Genomic DNA, 20,279 nt, shown 5'->3' on the forward strand with positions numbered 1-20,279 from the left:
TATTCCTAAGACAAATCTATAGGTTTATGTTAGACCTGACTAAGCACTCACCTGACTCAGGCAGTTAGCTTGCTGAACAATGAACATGTGTTCCTCTCCCAGGAGGTGCTCACAACTTTACAAGACCCTGGTACTGAAATCAAGGAGGATGAGGAATCGGAGGTTGGGAGGGGAGAATCTCCTGATTTTCAGTTTTGTTTTGAGGTCTTGTCTGAAGGATTTTGTTAAATTACCATTAGAATGAGACAAAAAAAAGAAGAAAGCCCAAAGGATTTGATACCAAATGAAGCTCAGCACAGAAGAGTCGCACCACAGAGCACTGCACCACACAAGACAGGCACCAAGATTGATCTCTTTTCTGCATGCATTCACAACAAAGCATGGTGCAGCTGCTCGTTCATTCAACCCCAGCAATGGGCTTCGCATCAAAGGGTTCAATTAAATACATCATTAAGATTTTACTCCATGGAGAGTCAGGTAAGGCAGCAGAACCGTATATATTTTACCAAGTGATCAGATTCAGCATTCATTCATGCTCCACAGTTTTTAAGAGTTTCAGTACAAAGGATCTTGTTTCACTTAGAAGAGCCTTGCCAACTGGCAAGATATTTGCTCAGAGGATACCAGAGCTCCAAGCAGCCACCACTGCAGTAGTATTTAAACACTTCAGAATCTGCAGCAGCAAATACCTTGCTCATACTTCTCAGCAATTAGGTTGAATGTGACTGATTTTTTTTTTTGGAAAGCAAAAAAAATAATTTCCATAATTTCTACTTTTCAGCCATGTAAGGAAGAAAATATTTAAGAACTTCTGTTCTACCTTAACTACTATTCTGTGTCTGTAAACAGAGCATTTTAAAGGAGATCAACTGAAGGAAACAACGACATTAAGATTGATGCTGAACAGTATCAGCTTTCCCCTTCCCTTAAAAGAACATATTCTTTACGAATTGCAAACATGTTCCTTTATGTATGGGACAGATTTTAAGAGTTATCTCAGTACTCACCTAAAAGTACCCCTCTCCACATCCTGTCCACTTAGTCGGACATGGATCCCTTCTTTCAGAAAAGAGCCAAAAGCCATGTATTCTGCTAAAGCCCAGTCAACAACCCTGTTCTTGGTCATTTCCAAGCGAGCTCTCAAAATCCGAGAGAGTCCTACATTAGAATAAAGATAAGAAATCAATGGTCCTACTTTAGAGAAATTTGACATTCATATTACATTCACCATTCTCCCCACTGGCTACAATAAGCTAGAACAGGAAAACCAACCAAGCTTAGATTGATGCTTTAAGTCTTAGTTGCTGATCTACTGTCTTCATCAAATGCAGGATAACTGCAGCCAAGTTAAACACAAATTCAATTTGTTTATCATAGTAGTTCTTCTAGGCCTGAACTGCTAGCAAAGTAAAATAACTTGTTTCCTAGGCAAAGGGTTGTATGTTTTTCATACCTTGTTTTAGCAGAAGAAAATAAGATATGGCTGTCAGAAACTACTGAGGACAATTAAAATGACTCATGGTCAAATACTTCTTCCTAAATATTTATTTTCACATTTCTAGCACCAAGTACTCTTTTGTAAAAGACTGAAAATGTCATCTATTGGGTTCTTCTCTCTTTCTCACTCATTTTCTCTTGGCATTTGTCTTATTGGATTCTGGAGATACTACAAAGAGAGAAACAGGCAGAGTTAATCAATATGATGAATATCAGGCAAATAGGAAATTGTACCAGCTGCCAATGGATTTTCAGTTGGTAAGCAATGGTTGTTGTTTTGTTTTATTTATTTATTTTATATTTTTTTTTTACAGTGAAGACATACTTTGCTGAGCCAAAACACAAGTTGCAACACTGTGACTTTCAAAGGGAACAGAAAAAAACTTTGAAGATGCATCCAGGTGCTTCCAGCTCTGAAGTTATGTAAGCTTACTGAATTCAGTGTCACTTGACACCACCTTATTTTCACATCTGCATTTATGCTTCTGGCAAGCTGTTCTATTTGTTATTTTCCCATTCTTCTCTTTGTTACTTTCCCCATCTTTACAAAAATCACCCTGCTTCCTCTCCGTGTACAACTATTCTCTTAGAAATCATCTCACTGTAGACAAGAAAATCTTGAAAACCATATCTTCTTTATAATATACTAAGCAGTTGATAAAACAAAACTGTCTTCCAATTTGTTTTTTTTTGTGTGTGTTTTTTTTTTGTGTTTGTTTTGTTGGTTTTTTTTTTTGAAAGACAAGGAGATACTAAACTGTTTTTTTCTTAGTAGAAGGCCAAAGTACTTCAAAGGTACTTCATCCTCTTCCAATTCTAATTATCCCCACATTTTCTCTCTCATGGCCTTTTAAACTGCATAAAAGAATCTAGCAGACCAAAGTTTGATAACTATTTATCCAATAAGAATGCTTTATGCTAAGATGAACCTATCTCATATACTGGCAAATATTACTTTGAGTCAAGGATTTAATCAAGTTAATAGAGGTTGACTTACTTTTTTAATTAGAATGCTTAATACTAAATTTCATTGACTAACTATAATTTCAAATTTATCAGTATCACCAAAGTGCACAAACATGTAGAAGAGTTTAAGTACACCTGTTAGTTGTATGCGCTCAATGCGTTTGCTATTGATAACTAGGAATGCCTTACTCTCACTGCTTGTAGCAGTGCTTAGTTGTGCCAAAGGAACACAAACTCATGGAACATCTAGGGCAAACACACTTTATTCCTCAATGGATGATTCTGGAGATGAAAGATAATCTAGAAATTTTATCCAGAAAAAAAAAAGTTCTCTCTCTTGATCCTACATACATTCCCTACAAGGCAACAAAAGAAAAAAAGATCCCCAAAGGAAAAAAAGATCCCCAAAGTGGCTCCATGCTTCCCCATGAAAAGAACACATCCTTGTTCCCTGTAGAGCTGCTAGACTTCAACCTGACCAGGGATTAAAAGAATTAACTCAGAAGCCTGAGATAATGCCAAGCAATCCCTAAGTGAGACAAGTACATTTAGCTTTCTACTGCAATTAGATGCTAAATTCAAAACTAGATTTCTTCACCCCAAGAGCTAAGACTTCCTGAGAAAAAGCTGGATTTGTGCTATCATCAACATTACCTGCTAAGTTGAAAGGAAAACTTTGGCTGAATTTGGCCACACAAAGTTCATTCAGCTGTACTAAAATTAGGCTCATAGCATAACAGCAGTGCTGCCAGGTTTGAAAAGACCAAGCTCTATTCCTGAGCAGAAACTTGTCTAACTACAAGAAAAGCATCTTGAGTGAATCCCAAATTAGCAGTAGTTTTAGCATTTGTAAAAACCATAACAGTGCTTTCTGAGACGGATACCTTACTTCCGAGTTAGTCCCAAAACGTGCTGTGCAGAGGCAGCACTTTCCATGAGCATTTGATGAATTAAAGGACTATTAACTTAACATTACAATGAGTTTTGCCTCCCTCAGAGAAAAATCTGTTTTAATATGGTAGGGAACAGAAGTGGTGTGACATTGAAAGGATATTACATTGATAACAGAGTAGAACCTTAACTGTCACATTCTCCTTGCCCCTAGGGTAGAAGAAGTAAAATAAAAGACGAGTCACAGGCATTTTCCCCTTTGGTAAAAGGCCCAACAGCAACTCATTTGCAGAAATACAAAACCTGAGCAAGAAATGCAGCCACTAGGAGAAACAAAGACTCCAGCTGACCTGAATGTATTTTGAAGTCTTTGACTGGCACTGAACTAGCTACATTGCCAATGTGAGTCAGCAGGTCTTCTGAAATGCCAGTTGGAGGACAGGACATGCTCTTGGGTTCTCCATCCACGTTAAAGAATCCTGGAAGTAGAAAACTAGCAAGTTCAGGGAACAATTAAGAGATTTCTATGCTATATACAATTTATTTAAAAATACGCAACTCTTAATAGACATTCTAAGCAGCAGCCTAAACCTGTTCTTCACCTTTCAAAAGAAGACAATCACTTCCATTTTCTGCATGATAAGAGTACTTGATCTTACAGGCACACCATGATCTGTTTTGTTCCTACTTTCACTCCCTGCAAATCAAGTCCAACTGTGTGGGCAGAGACAGGCAATAAAAGGCATCTGGCACTTCAGTCCCTCCAAGAAGGGAGCATGAGACATACTCCTCCCTCTTCCCAAAGGAACAAAGAAAATATTGTAAGAAAAACACCCTCTTTAGTAAACTGAAGAGAGGGTTTTCTCACAGAATCATAGAATAGATTGATAGAATGGTTGGTGTTGGAAGGAACCTTAAAAATTATCTGGTTCTAACCCCCCTGCCATGGGCAGGGCAGGGACCCCTTCACTACACTAGACCAGGTTGCTCAGAGTCACACCTTGTTTTCCACTTTTTTTTTTTTTTTTTTTAGAAAGGCTCCTCTTGCAAATTGTTCTGGCAGAATGTTTTATTTTCTGTTAACACAGGAAAACTAAAAGTCACACAACTTTATTCGAAAGAAACATTCACTGATGTACATTTAAGAGTACTAGACCTAGGACTCAAAATAAAAGCACAGTGATACTAACACTAGGATATACGAAAGGACAGTTCTTACCAGGCCAAGGTGAATCAAGCCAGTGCTTAATGTGTAGAATCTTATTATCCTTAGATCTAGTGTATGCTTCTTCACATATTCGATCGTATTTTGCGATTTCTTCCTGTGGAACAAGACGTTTTGTTTTCAGAACACCCTTTTATCTGAAAATGATACCTACTGTTATCTCTGAGGCAAGGCAGATAAATTTTTGCAAGGGAATAAAAAGCTTAAGCTGCTTTTACTTCTTTATTGCTAGATAGAATTGCCATTTCTATAAGGCGATCAACATGAAGCTACAGTCGTACCCGTGAGCATTCAAATACCATCTCACTGCTGAAACAGGATTCATTCACACATAATCAACTTCTACAAATGTTGGAATTTAGTCAATTTTTTTCTACTCTATGTATTTCATAGCACTTTCAGTCCCTTTGTTAAAGCAACATTTATGTACATTTATATGAGATTTGTTCCTAATTACATTTCCTAATTACATTATATAGCAAGAATTAAGAAAATTACTAAAGTAATACCTCCATGGAAATAAGCTTTAAAGCTTTGTATTTTACATGAAAACCAAATTGAAACAGAAAGCGTCAAAGGATGAAGACTCAATCACAGTAAGGGGAGGAAAATTTTTAAGCAGTGGCAGTTGTGTCTTCCTACTGACAGCTTTGTAAGTTCCCTTTAAGCCTGCTGACATGCTGTACCTCAAACTCTTGCAGTGTTACAGTTCCATCTGCAATCAGTTTGTCAGCATACTTCTTCAGCACTGGCACTTGCTTATGAATCTGCTTGTACATCAGAGGCTGGGTGAACATCGGTTCATCCATTTCATTGTGCCCTCTCCTACGGTAACAAACCTACAAATGGAAAGATTGTTTCTGTTGGTAAAGAAAGATGAAATTTAAAAACTTCATTTTACATAGTTTTACAGAGATTTAGCCTTATGGTATAAAAACATTTATGGATTCTTGTGGGGTTGTGTTTTTTTTTTTTAATTAAGAAACTAAAGGTCATTGAAATCAAACTATGTTTCTTGATTGGGTCTTCTAAGACACATTAAAATTAAGAGAATGATACATAAATGCACAGAATGAAAAGTTAAGAAACCCAAGACTTACTAAGTCAACTACCACATCTTTATTGAATGTGTTCCGCCACTCTGCAGCTACACTGCACACGTACATCACTGCTTCAGGGTCATCAGCATTCACATGAAAAATAGGAGCATTGACTACACGAGCAACATCAGTAGGATATGGAGAGGAGCGTGCCATACGGGGGTCTGTGGTGAAGCCAATCTAAAAAATTCCAGAAAATTCCATTAAAATGATGACGTGGGCATCTCCCTATACTTTGCTTTGAATGCTTGATGTTTTCACTTGACAGTCATTTTACACAACAGTAGTCTTAGGCTTTTCATTTTGGCTACCTATAGGATTATTTTTTTTCCTTTGCTCCCTCTAAAACTAAACAAAACAAACCTAATCCAGTTAAGTGTTACAAACTGAACGAAATAAATGTTGCTGGTAAAATATTATCAAGTCAGAGTTACTACATACTACAATTGTTTCAGGAACATCCTAGCCATTGTAATGAATAGAGGGGACATTGCATCAAGCTAATAAAAAGGAATAAACACTAGCAACTACTTGGCACACAAATTGATTGGGAAATGCTCTGCTTATTACCTGGTTGTTGACAACAACATGAATAGTGCCATTTGTGGTATAGGATGGAAGGTCACTAAGATGAAATGTCTCATAAACCACACCTTGTCCTGCAAAGGCAGCATCCCCATGTAATAAAATGGACATAACCTAAGAGGGAAGATAATACACACAAACACACATATATTTAAAAGCAAAACTGCAATTTAAGCTTCTCAGCAGGATTTCTCTACTCCATGTTTCTGTAGTCCTTGTAAAATAGAACCGTATTTTTATAATAAACCATATAGACTTGTCAGCATTCTGTTGCCTTTGTTGAGTTCCCAAATGAGGTTAAGTTTTAAGCCTGCTTCCTGAAGTTAATCTTAAGGTAACATGCTAAAAGCTTTATCTAGTTCAATGGGTGCTATATCCCTTCTGTGAAGCAGAAATGGAAGAAGACTGCAACACAAAATTACTGGTAAATTATTTTTATTAAAAGTACTTTAAAATGTACCAGTAAGACTTACTGCAACATTAAACCCTTACCTTTTTCCCTGCCGTATCCCCTCGATAAAATTGTTCAGCTTTTGTCTTCCCCTGCACAACAGGATCAACTGCTTCCAAGTGCGAAGGGTTAGCCATCAGGGACAGAGTGATTTTCTTGTTTGTTGCTCTGTTGATCCTCTCATGGTACATTCCCAGATGATATTTTACATCCCCAGATCCCTAACACGCAAGATGTAGTCACAACTCAGGAATGTTATTCATACAAACTATATCTAACTGCCTATAAATTCTGCTTCATTCTGTTAAATGGATTTCACAAACTGACTGCATCCCATGGTACAGAGCCATATTGGAGCAGTTCTTGAGGAACTCCAGACTGCCATAAGCCCAAGTAGAATCAGTTTGGGCAGGAGCAGAAGAAGAGAGTGACCAGGACAGAGCAACAGAGATGAAGTGTTACGGACTGACCAGCACCCCCTTTCCATGTTCCCCTGAGCCACCTGGGAGGAGGAAGTGAAAGACGGAAGAAAGGGGGAAATGTGTTTTTATTGTGCTTTTAGTTCTCAGTGCTCTAGTCTGTTAGCTGGCAATAAGTTACATTGATCTCCCAATGCTGAGTCTGCTTTACCCGTGATGGTAACTGGTGAGTGTCCTTATCTCAACCAACGAGCTTTTGTTTCATCATATTTTCTTCCCCTGTTTTGTTAAGAAGGTGGTATGAGAGACTGGTGTGGAGGAGCTTAGCTAGTTGCCAGCATGAAGCCACAAATTCTTACAGAATTGATACTCATTTCCCATATATAAAACAAAGAAAGATGCCTAAAGATTACAAACGCTGTTATATGATGTGTAACTGACCTATCTACAATCATTCTTTAGGCTTTATAACTAAGATACCTTCTGCATGTTACAGGTACAGTATAGTCTTTAAATTTGTTAATTTCAGATCATGTTTCTCAAACTAGAGAAAAAGACAATGCATTTCAGCAGCTGATAACACTATTATGATAATAACTATGACCTAAAATGACTAAAAACAACCTTGAATATTGATCACTCTATGTAGATGTATTGAAGAAACATCTTACCTCATCAGCTGCTTCAAGTTTGGGATCAAACTGACAGAAGATCTGCTCCAGCTCTTTTCGGATGACATTAGCCAATACATTCAGCCTACCTCTAAAAAAATCCAAACACAAGTATGTCTCAAAAATGGTAATAACAGAATTAACAGTATAATTATTATTATTATTATTTTTTTAAACAGCCACCACCTCCATCAGAAATTTGCAATTCAGAAACTCACTTTAACCTTTTGAACTTCAAATCTTTCATTCTACCCTTCACCATCCCATTGCAAAGTTCCTCCAACACATTCTCACTGACAGCCCATAACACCTACTTATCCAGGTATAAACAATTAATTTTGTAGCAATTTTACAAAAATAAATTTTAACATGCAATTTTTACATGATAGCATTAATAATTAAGACAGACTGCAGAAGTAAGAGAGATTATCTTGCCTAGCTTTCTCAGTTCTAGACTCAATGGGGTAACTATTGCAGTTCCTGCTACACTTATTTTCATCTTGAAAGTACACAGTTACATTTAGCATTCACCTGTGAAGCCTGTAGCTTCCCACTGACATATTGTTACAGTTCTGTGTTCCCATTAATCACTATAACAATCTCTTGCTTCCCCAGCTTCTCTAGTATCACCTTTGTTAATAAAATTCTACAACTTAAAGCCTGTCTTAAAACACAAGTCCATTCACTGAGGGGCTTCCACTGACATTACCTATGAGGCATCCCCATTATAACATATTCAATTCCCATTTCACTGGATTTATCAATGATGGTCTTAAGTGCAGGAATCATTACTTCACATCCTTCCAAACCAAATCTCTTCTCAGAAGACCACTTGCGAGCAAGGAAATCTTCAAATCTTTATTAAAAAAAAAAAACAAACAAACAACAAACACACACACACACACAAAAAAAAAGAAACAGTGTTTGCATTAAGAAAATGTGGCAAGTATTGTCAAAATCTTTTATCAAATAAAATTACATTACCGTGTTTTAAAACATCTGTGAATGCACATTTATAGCCCTCCGGTGGGAAGATGGAGAAGACCCTGGACAGAATTAAGTCTTCCTCCTCCATCTGAGAAATATTTACCACAACTTTGAAACAATTCAGATGAGAAGAAGAGTCTCCACCTCAGATAAAATTCACTTCCCAAGTTAAACCCTGCTCCTTTCAATGCATAACCCTCTCCAGCAAAGAAGTCTCCTCTATGGATTGAAAAAGGCACAAGAGAATTGGTATTTGCTGGAAGTAACAAATACTTGAAGAAAACAGGAGCAGAAAGCATGCCTATTTCAATGACAGAGCTCCACAGACTACGTGAGGCACTGGCTGGTAACATGCCAAGAACAAAGACACTGGAATCTCTGCCTCAGCTGCAGCTGGAGACAGATGTCCATCTCTGACAATTCTCTGCTTTTTCATTCTTTAATGCATTTGGGCCAGAGGCAATGCAAGTGGTTAAAATGTACCTTTTAACAAATGCTGAAAGGGTCGTATGTTGTAAAGCCTGGAGATACAAAATGCAAACAGAATACATCTTCATAAAAATAACTGTATTAGTTACATCATCTTTGCAATGCTGGGCTTATAACACTGCCATAATCCATTAGTGTTTGGCTTACTCCTCACTTAGAATGATGACATTTACCTCTTCAGAATGAAATTGTAAAAGAAATGAAATGAAAAGACTCTCCTTAGCTAACCCATGAATACCTTTACAATTCAGGCATCTGAGCAACAAGCCAGATCCTCAGCTAAAATATGCTGCCATAATTCCTCAGAAGTCAGTAAGGTTATGCCAGTTCATATAAACTGAAAGCAGGGTCCTATGTGAACAGCAGGCCCTACAGGGCAAAGCAAAGTGGTGGTTGGACAGACCATTTTCCTTCTCCTTTAGCTGCCAGTTAAGCCAGCACTGCACAAGTAGAAAGTTCATCATTTGAGGCAGGCTGTCACTGTGCATATAGAATTACAGTATTTCATAAGTCCCCCACATATGCCAGTGTGAGTTCACAAGGGCAGGCAGCTCTGCTGTCGCTGCATGTATTCAGTACCCAGCAAGGAGCAAGTCTGATGAAAGACAGCTGCTGACAGAAGGAGGAATCTGGAAAGACTTGACCCTGCACAGGTGTAAGAAGATGCTCAGACCAGACTACACAGTCATCATCTCTCTTCGACATGTTGACTGATGCACACACATAGAAACTCAAAATATGCAGTGTTTTATGGCAGGAATACCTTTTGTTCAATAAACTGTTTGTAAACACCACAAAGGATGAGAAATCTTGTTGTAAAACACAGTTTCAAGTACCTAAGTATGTAGTACTTCGAAGTAACATTTTTAAGAACAGATTCTTGAGCAAAATGATTGGGCTTTACAAAGCCACTATTCTCAAGAGCACAACCAGCTGTTCGCAAAACCAGTTTTCTTGATCATTTTCAGACAAAACAAACATGCTAGAGATAGATGAATGGAAACTTATTTAAACTTTTTTCCTCCATTTTCAGCAGACAATTTATCAGAAGAACATTTGGCTCCTTCATGCTACTAGAAACTGAAGATTTTTCCACAGCTTGGACAGGCAGGAATAGGCATTTTTGCTGCTGTCTCAAGATAAATGGAGATGGTTCATACTGAGGGCTTGTTAAACAGACTTACTCAAGTGCAATATTCACTTTGCTGTTAAGTGATTTTTTTTTAATTATTATTTTTTTTTTTAAACTTCTGTTTAGATTTAACTTTTAGCCAGATAATCTTGTTACGATACTGGCAAACAAAATACCTGGCAAAATATCTTCCAAGACCTCCAGTGGGTACTTCATTTTAAAGTATTTGAACAGAGAAGCTTAATCGATAAACAAGCCTTCAAATATTGCTAACTCTCATGTTTATCACATATGCAAACTGTTTCAAAATGTAAGAACTGTAATAAATCTCATGCCTGAGAAGAGAGTCTTATTCTAGGGAAGAAAGGGTAATTCAACCTCTGGTGATACAGTATTTCTATACAGATAGCCACAACAGGAGCAATCAATGAGCTGTTTCCAAACATACTTTCAGATATTGCAGAGAACAAAATTCTTTCTGCCAGGTCATGCAACAGTAGAGCACATTTTGGTGTACCTCAAAAGGCAAAGGGCAAAAACATGACTTGAAATAACACTGTCTCTCTCAAATCCAGTCCCATCTTGGCACTGTTTTCTAAAGAGACTGTTAGCAACCCAGCGAGTCAAACAAAGCTCATGTCAACGTTTCACCTATCTACAAATCCTCCTTGAGCTGACAGTTAAGACAACTTCTTTTGATGACATGCTACCAGAAAGATGTACAGTACATACCAAATGTCAGATCTGTATCCAAAGTTGTTCTGTTTTCTGAAACAGGTTATGAATCTTTAACACATAGGAGTAAGATGTTTCAACTAGTCTGCTGAAACATTTTTTTCACAGTTTTTCTCCAGAAGCTAATGAAAACATTGCCAGATTCACCACTAAAGCCTGTGCAAGCGTTAAAGTACACAGACTTCCTTTTAAGAAAATAGAACATGAAGTCATTACACAGATCTTGACATACCTCACAGTTCACACTTTGCCTTGTCATCGTAGCCAGGTTAACTGCACTTACCTGTACTCCAGATTTCATTTAGACTTCACCTCCACATCAGCAGCTTGAGCCCACTAGCTTCCCACACCAGATTACACCCAGCAATCACAGAGCAGTTTCCCAGCACCACTCCAGCATACCTCATTGAGCGCACCAGCCTTGCCAACAAAGTCCTTTTTTCCTCATTAGTAAACTTCATAACACCTGGCGTCTCAAACTTCTGCCGGATCCACTGGCACTGCTCCACATCATTGATGAACATAAACTCCAAGCCTATGTGTTGGCAGTAGGTATTCTAGGATGCCAAAGCACCAATACAGAAGCTTTAGGAATTAACTGGCCATGAGGAAGCAAGTATATTTTTAAAATTATCCTGTTACTTTTCTGAAAGCTATCTTCCCCACACTAGTCCTATAAGCAAACAAGTATTTTAATGAATCCAGTTTGTGTGCCGGTAAATTAAAACTTTCTCTACAAAGCAACATTTCAAATGAAAAGTATTGCATGATGATCCAGCATCATGCAATACTTTCAAAATAGGTCAACGTATCTGCCTTAAACTTACTGGCTTATTCACCTAATTTGAAGCTTTTCTTACTGGCATAGTACAGTCTTTTCTTATATGCAAAGATTGAGTGATTTATCAAAATTTATCCTGTCTTTTTAAAACACCACCTAAAGTCACGTAATGGCAATAAGACAGCTATAAAGCCTCATGCAAATTACTTGATAGCTGTCAATTCTCAGAAGGCTGAAAATCCAAAAAATAAACCAAGCTGCTCAGACCAGAGAAATGAGAGGAAAAAATAGCAAAAACACTTCAAAACTTTTAGCTCCTTCTATTTTTTTCTTACTTTAAAAAGAACATTGCACCCCAAAAATATGTTCAAAACAAAGTCAATAAAAAAACACATTGTGAGTTTGAGTTAAAACCATTCTGAACAAACAGTATGTGCTCTCTGCTACCTCTAAAAAGGAATTTAATGTTAATTTCAGCAGAAAAAAAAAATCTAAAGCTCTGGCAAGAGAAGGGAAAACTGGAAGGTTATTTCCTCTTTAACACAAATCAGTGTCTTGAGGCTTTTAGATTTTCCTATTTATCTTCTCCATTTATTTGTACATTATGATTTTAAGGATTCTCTTGAAAAGTGCTGCACAGACATGCTAGAAGTACAAAAACCAAAAAGCAAATACAGAGCTCTAAAGCACAACACAAATGTGCCTATGCATCAGATAAGCGGCTCTAACCATGGGTCAGATGTGCAAGTCAACACATTCCCTTAGTAACTGTATGCAAGTGTTTTATCTGTGAAACAAAGTACTAAAGGTTCTACTCCTTTCAAGCAACATAAGCTCTTTTTGCAAAACTAGGGCCTAAATTAGTATTCTACCATATTCACATTTTTATACTCATCCTTAATCTATGCATTCCAGACATCCAGTCAACGAAACTAATGGAGCTACCATCTCTAAAAAAAACATTCAAGGGTTATTTTGCTGTCATTTGCTGTATTAATAATTGTCAGTTCTTTGTGACTTACAACTAGAAAAATGTTCACTTGTCTTGGGATCTCAAATCACAAATCAAAGATGTCACACTGACCTCCAGCCGTTTGATGATCTCTCGTAAAGAAAGACTGTTCTCATTTCCTCCTATGAAAGTGGTTGTAGGCAGCTGAAAGACTTTGTCCAAATCCGATTCATGTAAACCATAAAACCCTACAACATATGCATTATCTATTAGCAAAGCAAGGTATGAAACAAAAACGAAATTAGAATTGTTTTTCAAGCCACCACAAACTGAAGTTTAATAAAGAGATACTAAAAAAGAACGACACAGATCAAGAATTGAAAATGTCAATATTTTGAATGCATCCATTGGTACAATGAGCTGAATTCAATTCTGGAATTTAAAGAAATGTGTTCATTAAATAGCTATTGTTAGATAAGGAGTACAATACTGATATCAATGCAAGTTAAAGACTATGCATGACAATGTTAAACTTGAATGGGAAAAGGAAAAATGGCTTTTTAAAATTGTGTGTGTATATACGTATTAAATTTAAAATACATTCTATAAATAAATATTTACATAGAGAGAAATTATATGTGTGCACATATAAAATATTTAAAAGTATTTAAATATTAAAAAATAAAGTTTCTCTATTTTTATTTTTGAATGCTTTGTCTTGATTCAAGATATGTTGCAGACATCCACTGATCTGACAACCAGCACATAACTCTTAAATCAATGTATAATAGTGCTCTGCATTCCCTTTTAAACTTATTTCTTGAAGATAAAAAAGCAATTTAAAGATTGAGTAAGTATGGAACTTAGCATTTTGAGTTGGAGTCAGGCCAAAGAACCCTGTCGCCATCACTTTTACTATACAGCACTTTCAGTAACAACACATTCTGTTTTAAAGTTAATATATTTTCATAGATATTTTAAAATAATATATAGTAAAACAATACATTTTAAAGCATTGAATCTGACATGACTAAAACAGGTGTCTGTGTACCACCTTGTCTTCTTTCTGGCACTATATTTATCTTCTTCAGGACCAAATTAATTCTCTTTTTCTATAACACATACATACACAAAAATGGAGAGCATAGTTTCATTTGAAACAAAGTAGTGCTACCATCCTATATTATTATTCTTTGCTGTCTTTCTGTCAGACTTCACAGGCTCCTCATGCTGTGTCATGCAAAAAACAGAACACATGCAGGCGCACACAGAACATCTGTGCTTCATACCATAGCACTGCATATTTATGGAAGCATCACTTCATGTTTAAAGAGATACAATCTTACTGAAATCCTAAAAGCAACTAAAAAAAGCTACTAAAAGCAATTCTAGAAATTGAACCACTTATTTGGTAGGTACAGCTGTAACTAGATGCATTTTAAAAGAAACTCTCAGAATAAACTGCCTACCATGAAGTTTCTAGAAGAACAAACCAGAAAATGAGACAAGGAAAATTAAAAAAAAAAAAAAAAAAAAAACACTAAAATACTTTCTGGACTATCAGAGGCCTTTAAGTTTTCTGCCTGGAACATTCAAGGATTTTTGTGTCAGACAGCATTTGAAATACTTTTTTTTTTTTTTCCCTCATTTTTTTTTTTCCTCCTGTTCCAAGACTAGGTTAGCAACTGTTTCCCCTCACAAAGTGAAATGTCACTTCAGTTACCACACTCTGAGGCACATCCCTCCCAAATCATTTAGTTCCAGCACATTTTTCTGGTGCTCACAACGCCTTCAGCATGATCCTTTTTGGTCAGTCACAACACTGCACTAAGCTGTCTGCAAAACGTAAAGAAATTTGTACTGACTTTCCAACAATTACCCATGATCAGAACAAATTATTTTTAGTTAGTAAACTCTGTTGTGTTTTCTAGTAAGTACTTCCCTTTAATTAAAACTGATAAACTTCAAAGTGAACCTTGATTTGTGAAAGCACCTCTGCTCTTAAAGACTTACGCACTCTACTAGTGCCTTTGAACAATCAAAGGTCAGAACTGCTTCTTTCCTACAACCAGAAATAGAAAGAACAGAAGCAAAGAGGCCGTAGATGTACTTAAAGTAAAACTAAGCAGAACTTGTTTTATCTACTGCTTGCACTATGTTTTATGTAAGATCCAAAGAGCTTCCCTACATATCAAAGAAAAATTGATTCACTGTCCTTAGCAAGTAGAATACCCCATTTTAAGCAAACCAGGTGGATTAAAAAGTAGAGGAAAATCAATCAGACATTTCTTTATTGAAATAGAGCTGGAACAAAAAAAAAGATCAGAACAATTCCTCAAAGAAATATCCTCTTACCAACCAGAAAACCCCTTGCAAATGCAGATCCCAGTGTAGTATATTCTTCCAGCAGCAAACTAAAATGCTCACTGTTGGATTACATACAATTCAAGAATTCTACAGTTTTCATGTTTTCCTCATGAAAACTTCAGACTTCTCAAAGTCTAACAGAAGGGATAAGTAGCAGAGGCTAGAATCCAACTTTGGCATAGAACTACTACCAAGTTCCCTCAAGCCACAATTTTGCTTATTGTTTTTTTTTTTTTCCATATTGATTAGCCTACGTATGTCCCCAGTCAAAACAAGTATCAAGCATAAAGGATATGAAAGCAATTTAGAACACCAGAATCTTGGCCTTCTGTACTGATTAGTAATAATGTCTGGTGCGGTTAAAAAAAAAGAGGACTTCCTTTTTTATGTTGTGCTTATAATCATTATTGATGAGAAGGTGAATTCACGGGAACCTTAACTTTGCTTTTGGAGTAAAAATTCCATCATCCTGAAACCTGAGCCTCCTTACAGAGGCACAAAGAACTACTCTGTGATATCATCAAGCAGAAAATGTAGAAGCCTCCCTGAAATGTCTGCTTTAATCACTTCAACCCAGGAGACAAAAAAAACAAGTAACTATTGCAAATAATAAGGCATACAGTGTACTCACCAAGTTTATCGATTGTAGTGATTAAGTCAGATGGAACAAATGAATCCAAGTCTGCATCCAGAATCCCAAGAGGATCTAGCTGAGCGACATGATGGCCACGGATCTGAAAAAACATGCTAATGAAAGTCAGACAAAAAGTCACCAATATCTCTCCAAAGTATGTAGATAGGCCATGAAGTCAAAATAAGCAAGCACTACTAAAGTCAAGTGAGAGTCAGATTTGCATTTTTTCCCCCTAAGAACACAAAATAAGCATTATATCTCAGGATATGTACACTATTTCTATTAATAGCTGTTTACTATACATTAGGATGCAAGTTTTAGTGTGTCTGGCACACAATTTAAAGTAAAATTACACTGAAATCTAAGTAAAGAAACTGCTAAAGATGGTAAAATCTAAATCTCTGGGTAAAATTAAGAAAAGATGACTAGTCTATAAACCATTTGCTATTTCTGTCATTTTGTATTTTTGTCTGAATCCTTTTTTCAGCAGCTGCAGAATACCAAAATATGGCATTGCTGACCTAAAACATGGATTGATGAAAAAGAAATTTCTATTGGAATTGAATGGATCAGTCTTCATGAGCCTGGCTCCATATCACATAGCAGCATCTATTTTCATTCAAGGAATTTTGGTAATTTCATCTACCATATGAATGATATTCAAGACATCAAGGAACACACTCTGTGTTAGCAAAAATACTGGTGTCAACACGTGCCACAAGTTGCTATAGATTAGTGCATTATATTAATGTGTGACATTGCTGAAGAAATAACTAATTGGTTCAATAGAGCCACACAAGTTTTTTGTTTTATGCAATGTCTCTTACACGTGAATCGAATGTACCAAATTAGCTCACTGAAAGTTTTTTTTTAATGAACATATTACTGTTTTCTCCTTATTACTTTTCTTTTTAAGGACAAAGTTCAGATCACCTGGATAGATTTTCATTCACACTAAGTATTCTAATTGTCTCTGGGAAAAATATTAATACACTGCAATATTAATAATAATAATAATAATTACATCACAAAGTAATAAAGAGTGATTAAAGCGTGGCTCATTTACAAGTGACTTACAAAAACCCTATTCAGATATTCTACATTTGCAGGAAAGTTCCCAACAAAATCCCTTCCACTCATAAGCAAACAAACCAAACTAAGGCATCTTTTGTAGAACCACCAGACGTGTAAATTCAGTCTGGCCTCTGAGATTCTTTGCATCTCATGAATCACCAGCAATAAAGCTCTGACAGGCCAAATGATGCCCATGGCAACATCTGTGCCACCTCATTGTTTACAGCAGCACAAAGTCTATCTGACTGGAACTAAGCAAACAGTTCTGTCTCAAGCATCATCAACAGGAAAGAATTCACCTCCCTAAGCTACATCTGCTGCGCAGTATTAGCAGGAAGATGAGGATTAGCAAGAACGCCAAAACCCAAAAGAGCAAATCAGTAAAGCGCTGTGCCATGTTACATGCCAGGAGCAGTCAGATCTTTAAGTAAAGCACAGTATTTCCCACAATATCAAGTTACTTTTTAATAACAGCACTCCAAAATGGGAAACTTAACAATTTGGCAACAGATAACTGGTAAGCTAACACTAGACACTCCATTATAATGAAAATGTATACAATAATCTAGTTTTCTAGCATGTGCCTAATACAATACACACAATACAAAGAGAGGTATTAATTCAGTAGTACAGGATGGGGAAAATCATAGCTGTCTTCTTTTCTACCCACCTACAAACAAGTTACACAACAGAGCTCATACTCTGATTGCAGAACAGTCATTATTACCCATAATAAGTGGGACCTCAAGGAAACCAAAAGGATAAAAAAAAAAAAAAAAAAATCATTGCAAGATGGGTTAAATTCATCAACCCTGGAAGAGAAGGGGTATTTTTAAAAATTAACAAAACAAGAAAAGGCCTAAAGTAAGAGTGTCAAAACTGCCACATGTGAGATTCATCATCTACAAGAGACTTCTGATCACTAGTCCTGGAGAGATTACAAATATCTGGGAGATGATAAAGTGATGCAAAGGTAAAAATATTTAGAGACTGTTACTACAATGATACTGTTCTGGAAAGGTTCCCCATGCCCTGCCATGATTTGCCCATAGGAAAAAAAAAAAAAAAAAAAAAAACTACATATACCACAAATTTTATACACGTCTATGCTCCCAAGCAAAAAGGTTTGTATCTTTCTAGTGCATAAGTACTTAATGAAAATTACACACAATATACTTCTATAGACAGCTGCATCCTCATCCTTTGGTTCATAAGAATAATGTGCCAATTACAACTGACAGTATTTAAAACTGGCTGTCCTGGTTTTAGCTGAGATAGAGTTGGTTTTCTTCCCAGTAGACGGCACGGCGCTGTGTTTTGGATTCAGGACCATGTAGAACATTGAGAACCAAGGACAATGTTGAGAACAATGCTGATAACACACCGATGTTTTAGTTGGTGCAGAGCAGTGCTTGCACAGAGCCAAGGGTCACTTTTCAGCTCCTCATGCTGCCCTGCCAGCGAGGAGGCTGGTGGTACTGCAGAGCTGAGAGGGGACACAGCCAGGTCAGCTGGCCCAAGCTGGCCACAGCTGCCCAGCTGCTTGCTGGGTTAAACCACAACGCTGGCTCAATTTGCTCTTGACTTGATTTACGAGACAGCAACAAAACCAAAACCTATATACGGTATATGCTATATACCGTAACTGTAGTCATCAAATTAAATTTACAGTACTGTACCACACTGCACTTTGATTCATCATTTGTAAAGCAATTTGCAGATCTTGGCAAAAAAAGTTTCATTATTTTTCTTGTTTCAGAGCAAACAAATTTTGGTTTGGTTTTTGTTTTCTAACTCTCCTCCTGGGTTGAGGGATCTTTTAACGTGAAGAGAAATACATTACTAATCTGAAAACAAATCAGTTACTAGAGATTAATGTGTAACAAGAACAAAAATTAGTAATGTCTTGTAAACGAAGTTATCATTTTGAAGGCCATTGCAACGGTTAGTGCACTGAGGACAATTTTAATGTTTTTAAATTTAATGTGATTTTATTTTTTTTTCCAACTAACAAAAGTCATAAAGACATTTTTTTTTTCAGTTTAACACTTTTAGTTAGAGTTGAAGTGTTTGCCTCCTATTATCCTGACGTACACATCACTTCAGAAGACACTATACGATCCTTCACACCTCCAGAAGGCTTTCTGTACTATTTCATCAACCACAGTGCTAAGAAGCGCTGTTTACAAACATAAAGAGAAAGTCAAATGGACATGGCTACTCCTGCAATTTTTGTTGTAACTTAAAAGAAAAGAGAAATTTTAAGAAAAATTACCCCTGATCTACCATACTACACAGTCTACAAGTGCTACAAGACTAATTAGTCTTATTCTGTATTATTTTATGAAAACACAGTTTAAGAAGACAGTCAATTTGAACATGAGATCCTTTGCTACAGATAGGAAAAGGAAAAGATAAACCCTTTCTAATATAATGTGAAGGATAAATGTAATATCTTAATTAGTTAATATTTAGCAGAGATGTTAAAAGTATTTGTATTTTAATTGAATTTGTTTTACATTTTAAGAGTTAAATCAATAACAGCAAAATACAAATGTGCCATATGCAGGGTCAAAGGATTCACAAACTCTGAAGGACCAAGCCAAAAACCCCTTGAGCCAGCACTGATAATGATGCTCTCTCAAAACCACAAAAAGAACTCCCCACATTACTAAAATGGAAACAGGACAAAAACAGGTACACTTTTGAGCTAGTGCCAAGTTTATTTTTTTCAAAGAATTTCAGCCAAAATGGAAAAAGTCCCAAGAATTGCTGGGTCACAGACTTCAAATATTTGCTCCAAATATCAAACAAAATCCATGAGTGTTTTGCATTGATACAGAACTTTAAACCCTAAACCTGATTCAGCTTCAAATTAAAATGTCATTATCGTTAAATGTATCAAAACAGCCACCCATTTAATACACACTTCAGCAAGTCACAACGCATCAAAGCAGAGGCAGTAGTCAGAGACACCATTCTAATACACTGTTCATGCTTTCTAGACATAGATTCCAAAAAGAAAATCTACTTCAGAAAAGAAGAACCAAAGCATTTAATTTAGAGTCATTTTAGTGTCTAAGCTCATTTTTGTCAAGCACGCACATTTCACTGGAAATCCCTCTTTCATTGCATCCCGTGCTCTGATTTAGAGAAAGCAGTAGATTAACTGCCTTTCCAGGAGACCTGCTCAACAGACCACAAAGCAGTTTACCACAAAAACCATAAAACACTGACAGGTTTGAGAAATGAAAATTCTGTATCTTTCTCAGTTTCATTTCATTATCAGGCAAAGGAAGGTCACAAATTGATCTAATCCCTTC

The 20,279-nt window shown here is 36.5% G+C and overlaps 1 protein-coding gene across 5 annotated transcripts in view; it reads right to left on the reverse strand.

The window, feature by feature from the left end:
- The window catches only part of OGDHL (oxoglutarate dehydrogenase L), a 59,206-nt gene that overhangs the window by 24,313 nt on the left and 14,614 nt on the right, over window positions 1-20,279 (reverse strand). For all 5 annotated transcript variants that reach the window (XR_014317940.1, XM_082765105.1, XM_082765107.1 and 2 more), the window contains exons 4-15: window positions 15,880-15,982; window positions 13,014-13,129; window positions 11,551-11,705; window positions 8,515-8,661; window positions 7,806-7,896; window positions 6,757-6,936; window positions 6,250-6,378; window positions 5,680-5,859; window positions 5,266-5,418; window positions 4,574-4,676; window positions 3,705-3,833; window positions 1,008-1,158 (exon numbers count right to left, since the gene is read on the reverse strand). Coding sequence is in view for 4 of the 5 variants with exons in the window: in XM_082765105.1 (XP_082621231.1) it covers window positions 1,008-1,158; window positions 3,705-3,833; window positions 4,574-4,676; window positions 5,266-5,418; window positions 5,680-5,859; window positions 6,250-6,378; window positions 6,757-6,936; window positions 7,806-7,896; window positions 8,515-8,661; window positions 11,551-11,705; window positions 13,014-13,129; window positions 15,880-15,982 (1,637 nt within the window). In the remaining variant the exon portion in view is untranslated. The remainder of the gene's footprint in view (window positions 1-1,007; window positions 1,159-3,704; window positions 3,834-4,573; window positions 4,677-5,265; window positions 5,419-5,679; window positions 5,860-6,249; window positions 6,379-6,756; window positions 6,937-7,805; window positions 7,897-8,514; window positions 8,662-11,550; window positions 11,706-13,013; window positions 13,130-15,879; window positions 15,983-20,279) is intronic.

Source organism: Aythya marila (genome assembly GCF_965140915.1).
Source record: "Aythya marila genome assembly, chromosome: 7".
Classification (NCBI taxonomy): domain Eukaryota; kingdom Metazoa; phylum Chordata; class Aves; order Anseriformes; family Anatidae; genus Aythya; species Aythya marila.